Below are 8,083 nucleotides of genomic sequence, written 5' to 3'. Positions count from 1 at the left end.
GATTAAATGCGAGCGAGCGAGCCCCTTGAAAATTTTGACATTTTATAGACCCAAAACTGCCGTTTTACATAGCTATTTGTTTTCGCTTTGGAAATTAAGGGGGTGCGCACTGGGCTCAACTGCTGGCAATTACTGGCAGCAACATCAGGAGAATGGCATAACGATTTTTAAAATGCGAGAGAGCGAAGCGAGCGAGCTTGAAATTTTTGACATTTTACAGTCCAAAAACTGCCGTTTGTAGCTATATTTTTTTCGCTTTGGAAATTAAGGGGGGAGGGGGCGCACCGGGCGCAACTGCTAGCAATTCTGTACTGGCAGCAACATCAGGAGAATGGCATAACGATTAAATGCGAGCGAGCGAAGCGAGCGAGCTTGAAAATTTTGACATTTTACAATCCCCAAACTGCCGTTTGTAGCTATATTTTTTTTTTCGCTTTGGAAATTAAGGGGGCGCACCGGGCGCAACTGCCGGCAATTACTGGCAGCAACATCAGGAAAATGGCGTAGCGATTAAATGCGAGCGAGCGAAGCGACCGAGCTTGAAAAGTTTGACATTTTACAGTCCAAAAACTGCCGTTTGTAGCTATATTTTTTTCGCAATTTGGAAATTAAGTGTGTGTGTGTGGGGGGGGGGGGGGGGCGCCCGGTGCGCCCCCTCCCCGGATCCGGCACTGGTAGTCAAAGGTGTCGGTTTATGTTCATGATTGGGGGAGGTATGACCAGCGACGGGGCGTCGAAGTGACCAAGTGGGGGAAGGATGTCCAGAATCTGCACTTTAGAGCATCCCCTAATTGTTTGTGTGTGTGTGTGTGTGTGTGTGTGTGTGTGTGTGTGTGTGTGTGCTTTATATACATGGACAAGTTAGGAAATAGCCCAGGTCAAGTCTTATTATTGGCAATGCAAGGCATTTTAATATAGACTAGTATGTAAAGCAACACTGCAAAATCAACGATCTATAGCTTTTATGTAACGAAGAGTAAGGTACAAAGGTGTACATTTGATTTAACACATTGCGCAACATTGCAGCGACTCTTTTTGCCGTTCGGATGTTCTGAGTACACTGCGCACATCCTGCTTATATTCAGAATGCCAACCATGCAGGAATCACGCTGAATCACAATCTTTTGTCGGCTAGTTTCACACTATATACCTCTTTAATTATGGTTAAAAGAAATCTTAGAAAAATGTTTTATTTCTTGATCACCCTTTCATGTCGATTTCAAAAGCAGTTTACTAACCCTTGACAGGGTGGTCCACAACTTGAAATTTTAGCATGTTGCAAGCTCACAATCTGAGAATATTGCAGAAAATTGAATATGCGCGGAGCGCACACGATGAGTACATAGTACGCAATATTTTGCTGCTTATCTCTCTTTGTGCTGCTTACATTCAATGTTCTCTCATGTTTTATATATCTAAAGTACCTAGTAGTTTGATGTTTCTTATGTTATGCACATGTTTTGCACATTTTTGAATACTTTTACTTTGAGCTTGTTGCAAATTCTTGAGGATGTTGCATAGCATGTTGCTGGCTTTTTAGGATGTTGCACAAGAATTTTAGCATGTTGCAGCGACATGCTGAAACCCCTCGTGGACCACCCTGCTTGAATTACCATTTTGGTTATTTTTTTATTTTTATTTTTTTACCAGCGGATGGGGGGGGGGGGGGGGGCACGTGCCCCCCGTAGTTACACCACTGCATAGACCTATGATGGTCAAACATAATGTGGTATAATAAAATAGACATCAAACAAAATGTAGCGGGTTGCAATTTTCTCTTCGAAATAAATTTTGCGAGAAACATTTGTGACTTTTTTTTTGTGCAAGCCAAATGAAAGGGCGAGCATTGGGTCATGCTCTTTAGGCCTATGGGCTGTTTTAGCACGTCTGTAAATAGGGCGCCTAACTTCACCATCTTCAACACAATACTCTACAATTAATATAGTACAGGATGTACCTGCATGTGCAACTGTCGTCTTTCTTATTTATTTCAGGCCTGTATGTCTCTCATTCTTTGACATTAGGCCTAATGTTTATAAAAGCAAGCAATTTAGTCGTAACTCCTGTAGGTCTATATCAATCTGCTTATCAATATATGAATTTATAACTCAATCAAAGCATGTCATATACCTATATACTTTATTAATCTTGGAGTATTTTTTTTCTATGTATCCCTGAGGGCCTATATCGGGTTTCCTTTATAGTGTCCGGGATTTTGTTTGATCTTGGAGTTTCTATCTATAATATCCAAGTATTTTGTTCACCTAATTCTATTCTACTATTGTTATCATTTGGTCCATTATAAATTACCTTATCCGCATACTATAATTCCTTGGGGTTTTTTTTTCTTTCTCTCTTTATGGGGATAGGGTGGGTGGTGATGAGGCAGTTTCCAAAACGATGCATGATTTAGTTACATTAAAGGTCGTCCATGCATGGGAGTGTTCATGTGAACATGCATGCTTCTCATCATTTCCGTGCCTTACAGAAACGCGGATTTTGGAATTCTGCAAGAGATCTTTTGGCATGTATAACCAAGAAAAACTGTTTATTACAATGAAAACTGTTTGCGAATTTGACTGCAAGTTGTTTACGAATTTGATTACAACTGTTAAAGGGATCGTATAGTCTTAGTTGAGACCTAATTTCAGGTTTCTAACATTTTTTTTGGTGAGATAATGAGAAACCTCTTATGAAATATGAAAGAGCATGTAATTCCATGAGGAGTTCAATGTTTATTTGATGAAAATTGGTTTTGAAATGGCTTAGATATCCAAAAACAGAGCAATTCTAATAAAATGTGGGACCCACCTTTTATTACGATCGCTTTGTTTTACTTTGTTTTTTGATGTTTCAGTCATTCCAAACCCAATTTTCATCTAATAAACTTTGAATTCCTCTTAAATTGGTATGCTCTATACTTTTTCGTAAGTTTTTTCTTGGTATCTCGCGAAAAGTTAAAAGCCCAATTCTCATCTCCACCAATACTGTACCATCCCTTTAACCCGTATACCCTGAAGTTCCCTAGAATTCGCGCTTTACGCTCGCAAACATTCCCAGCTCAGTCCGCGTTTAGGTGTTCGTGCTTTTGGTAGAGCACGTTTATATTGAAGGCTACAATACAACAATACAGCGCGCTAGACTACGGGAAAAAAAGCGTCGTAGACAACCGCGAGAAATGATATGGTGTGACTACATTTTTTGTCTTCTATTGCAATATTAAATAGTAGCAAGTTTTGAAAATGCCCAAAGAAAAGAGTCCTCTCAAAGCAGTTCAGAGGGAAGGGGATACCGTCAAGAAAGAGGTAACTAATACCGCATTTTTTCACTTTGTTTGTTTATCTGTGACTGTGAGTCTGTGTAAACCAACTCAGGGTGCATTCTGTAGCCCCATTCATACCATTTTGCGTTTCTTAATTAATATGGAACTGCACCATCACACACACCTAACCTGGCCTGGTTACTGTAAAAGTGGTTTCTTTCGCGTACAGATACTTTCGCGGTTTCCATCGGTGCCGACTTTGGAAAGACTTCCATATGTACCCCCCCCCCCCCATTATTATACACAGTCTACATTGTATGAGCTTCCTGTGAAGTCCACATTTCCCTAGGAGTCGGACACTGAGATCAATGACGTTACCCTAGCCTGACCAGTGTCAGTGTCTGACATGTGGTAGTGTTAAACGTTGTAAACGATCGTCACTATTGACGGCAAAATCACATAAAATGCCTTTTGTTTTGTTTGATTTTAAAGGACAAGTTCACCTTCATAAACATAAGGATTGAGAAAATGTAGCAATATTAGTAGAACACATCATTGAAAGTTTGAGGAAAATCAGACGATCCGTTCAAAAGTTATGAATTTTTGAAGTTTTTGTGCAGTACCCGCTGGATGAGAAGACTACTGCTGTGTATGAATAACTTAGATGTCACATGCGTACAACAATATAAGGAAAATATAAAGAGAATTTCACAAAATTCCATCTTTTGAAAAAAGTACACATTCCCCTGACTCCTTACCGACACATGTTATGGGTAATATTATTCCCCCTGCCTTTAGAAAGAGGCAAGTCAAGTGCTCTTTTATTATGCGAAAAAAGTGAAAATATGTTGAATTTTCTTTTACATTTTCTTTATACTGTTGTACGCATATGACTCACAAGTTGTCGTAGTCTCCTCATCCAGCGGTTCCAACACAAAAATTTAAAAAATTCATAACTTTTGCATCGATTGTCCAATTTTCCTCAAACTTTCACTGATGTGTTCTGCTAATATTGTTGCATTTTCTCAATCCTTATGTTTATGAAGGTGAACTTGTCCTTTAAGAGTAAGATAATTTTTACCACTCACCTACAGCGTATTTTCCTGATGGTTGAGTTGAATTCGGCGTTTTGTTGGTATCCAGACCTTATTGTTGAATTTTTCAGAGTAGATTGTGCGGTGGCATCTTTTCCTTCGAGAGCTTCACAAAATCGACAAACTACCACGCATGCGGAACCGGAAGTGCTTGCGTTTTACGTACGCCTGCGCTTTTTATGTGTTACGTACGTAAAGCCACAGCACTCGTATCCGCGCGTGCTGCGCTGGCAATGATTTGACCTTTTTATGGGTCATCCCAACTAGCTATGTTGTAGTATAGGAGAGTGAATGCCATTCAAATAACACGCAGATGAGGAGTGAAGCAATACGGACATTTACAGACCTGACTTTAGCCACGGATTTCGGTGAGTTTTTGACGTAATTAAACAAAAAATCGCATACCGATTATTGAATGATTATCATAGATAACGAGGATTCCTTATATTTTAGTTTTCCATGATTAATAAAGATATTCATGAAGGAAACGCACACCCACCGCTGAAAAATAACAACGTCTGCGAAGGAATAGACGTGCAGCCGCTGTCGCTTCACGACAGCGGCTGCATGTAGTTAATGTTACCCTAACTCTAACCCTAACCCTAACCCTAATCCTAAACTGAGTAAACTCTAATCCTAATCCCAAAGCCACCTAAACTTATTCATGTTACTTATACATAACGCATAGCGGGGGGTACATATGGAAGTCTTGCCCCGACTTTTTCGTGTGTCTTTAAATTCGCGGTCGGCAAAATTTGTGAATTCACAGTCGGCAAAAACCGTTTTATTTTGCGCGTGAAAACCCAAACTATAATCCAATCATTCTTTTATTTATTAAATAGAAATTAAAATCAAATGCAGACTTACCTGAAATCCCGTCTCTCGAGTACTTTAAACATGCTTTTACCTACATTGCGCAGTATCGCTATGTGTGTTGGCCATCAATACACTCAATGCGCGGAATCTACGTGTGTGCATGTGCGCAATACTGTAGCGTTGTAACAAGCGGCGAGTTCAAAACATTTTCGTGTGATGTTAAATTCGCGGTTCAACCTCAAAGCGCGAAAAGCGCGAAAATAAAACAACCGCGAAAGAAACCACTTTTACAGTAACTAGTAGGTACAATGTACCTATACACAGCCCTTTCGTGCACGGCGTCTGGTCGGGCTGCATCACACCCAGCATAGCATAGCCTCGTAGGTTCTAACTAGCACTGTGGTAGCAGACCAGAGCGCTCCTTGTGCACAATACAGTTGTAGAGTCGACAGAGTGCTGTTTCTGTTAAACGATGAAAGAGAAACACAAATTTTCGCCTCTCTAATAAGTTGGGTATTTCACTAGATCTAACCCCGGGCTGGGGCGCTCCTTGAGTCCTTGACCTTGTATTTTGTAGTTAGTCTAAACTTTACACAGTTTTTGTGGGAGCGCCCCGAGTTGAAAGAGTGCTGTCACTGAACGTTCGAAGACAAACCCAAATTTTTGCGGCTGTATAAGTTACGTATTTCACCAGCAAAAGGCTTACTTTTATACTCTGTGACTACATATTTAAGTCTCTTAGTCAATTCATACTTGCAGTGCACTTGCACACTTTGAAACTGATCCTATTCTATTGACTTGAAAAGACGTTTTTCTACGAGTCCATCTCTATTCTCCCTGTTTCTCCCTTCGTTTTTTGAAACAATCTTTGCGAAGGCACACAGCGCATTGGCGATATGAATATGCATGAAAGGTGCAATGTCTTTTGCCTTTGGACAAGGCCCTTTCGCTCTCACGCTATTGCGCTCGGCTGGGATATCGCTTCTTCATTCGACCAGAAAGCAATGCAATACAGCGAGAAGGCGAGGTTAGCGCACGTGCACAGGTTTTAAGTCCGTTGAAGGGAGCAGTTATCACTCTCACAGATTCCTCTTGACCGGATCATTTAAAGTCTCAGATTTTTACAGAAGGAGGAGTAAAACGGAGCAAAACGTTCTCAGGCAAGTGTTATCATGAATTGGACCAAATCTGTAAGTATTCAAATTGAAGCAATTTTTAGTACTTAAGTTGGAATTCATCCGCAATACTACCCCATACTGTGACTCAATATCCTTCCATAAAGGGCTGTGTTTCGCAGTTAGGTATTTCACCAGCAAAAGGCTTAAATACTTTTATACAAACGTCGATTACCATTAAGTCGCCACTACCTAAAGTGGCCAGACATTCACATCGCATGTAACGTGTGCCGCGATTGGAGATCAGCTGGGGCGACGGATTTTCATCACTCTCAAAATACATTCCTAATTCACCTTTCTCCACCACAAAACACAAATAATTTGTAATCCAAATGTATTTTACCATATGTAACAGGTGACAAAACCATTTTTAATGCGAGGATGTTTTTGATTTTGAATGGATTTCAGGTGGCAGATTAACAAAGTTTTTCAAACGCGATAATGCACAATGTATCCTACATTGAAGTGTGTGTACAACACATGTGCTTAATAATGCGTGGTGCACTATGGGCGGGGAACTAACAGTGCCTATCATTAGTTCGCCAACCCGGAAGTGCATAGGAAATACACGCTTGTAAGTGGCGACTAAGCGATAATTGACGTTCGATCTATAATTACATGCCATAGTTATGGGTGAACTCGACCCCCAGCGCGCATTCTAATTTCTAGTAAACTCGGCCTAGCGGGTAAACTCGGCCCCCACCATGCGCATTCTGGCTTAGCGGGTAGACTCGGCCACAGTGCGCGCTGGGGGCCGAGTTTACCCAGAGTTTACCCATAACTACGGTACGTTTCCTATCTAACTCGGTCATAGTCGATAGAATAATATCTACCTGCCATTCGAGCTCACTTGCTAATTTCCACACTGATCCCATGGTCTTGAAAAGACATTTTTATACAAGTCCATCTCCATTCTCCCTGTTCCTTCCTTTGTTTTTCAAAACAACCTTTGCAAGAAAAAGCGCTATGTTTTTTGCCTTTGGACAAGGCCCTTTTGCTCTCACGCTGTCGCGCTTGGCTGGGATCACTTCTTCACTCGCCCAGAAAGCAACACAATACAGTGAGAGAGGGCCTTCTCAACAGCTTGTTAAAGTGTATCTGTACACAAAAATTCAGTTTTCTGACATTGTAGGTTATTGTACTGGTAATATCCCTATGAAAAATAAGAGTGCAACGTTACTCAAACACAGAGATATAGCAATGTATTAAGAGACATATAGCAATCTCTAGAATGCCAAAAATTACATGCACTTTGATCTAAGAGTAGTCTTCTGGCCTTATCGACTGCATTAAATTGTGTAGTTCGAAAATTTTCTGTACGATGAGTTTACTACGCTACTCTCAAAACACACAAACGCACGCAAATGTCCACGTACGCAGCTAGGTTGGTGCTACCGCGCCGCGCCAGGCCACTGACCAGGCAACCGCGGCAGCCTCTACTCACGCGGATGCATATGGCTCGATGAGGCGATACTGATAGACAGTATTCGATATAGCTGTGTGCAGACGAAGGTGAACGAAGGAAACGTACAAACAACGATGGTCTATGCGCGGCTACTATTTTCAAATCTGGCTACTATTGCAGCGCACACTAGTGCGTGCTGATTTATTATTAAAATTAATATTTCACAGTTTGGGACATTTTTTGTGATGGGATAGAATTTTCTGTAGAGTTCGTAGGACATGTTCTCACATCTCTCAAATTCAAATTTATGGGGAGAGATTCCCTTTAAAAG

At 40.9% G+C, this 8,083-nt stretch overlaps 1 protein-coding gene across 1 annotated transcript in view; it reads left to right on the top strand.

Moving 5' to 3' along the window:
* The first annotated feature begins 3,242 nt into the window (after positions 1-3,242).
* LOC139728611 (uncharacterized) overlaps positions 3,243-8,083 on the top strand; it is a 42,075-nt gene continuing 37,234 nt past the window's right edge. The window contains exon 1 of the mRNA XM_071639553.1: positions 3,243-3,305. Within this exon, the coding sequence (XP_071495654.1) occupies positions 3,243-3,305 (63 nt within the window). The remainder of the gene's footprint in view (positions 3,306-8,083) is intronic.

The sequence above is a fragment of the Diadema antillarum genome, unplaced genomic scaffold (genome assembly GCF_040938485.1).
Source record: "Diadema antillarum isolate AM-2024a unplaced genomic scaffold, OU_Dant_1.0 seq00000187_RagTag, whole genome shotgun sequence".
Taxonomy (NCBI): domain Eukaryota; kingdom Metazoa; phylum Echinodermata; class Echinoidea; order Diadematoida; family Diadematidae; genus Diadema; species Diadema antillarum.
Note: the sequence above shows the minus strand (reverse complement) of the source record. Positions and strands in the feature narration are given on the sequence as shown.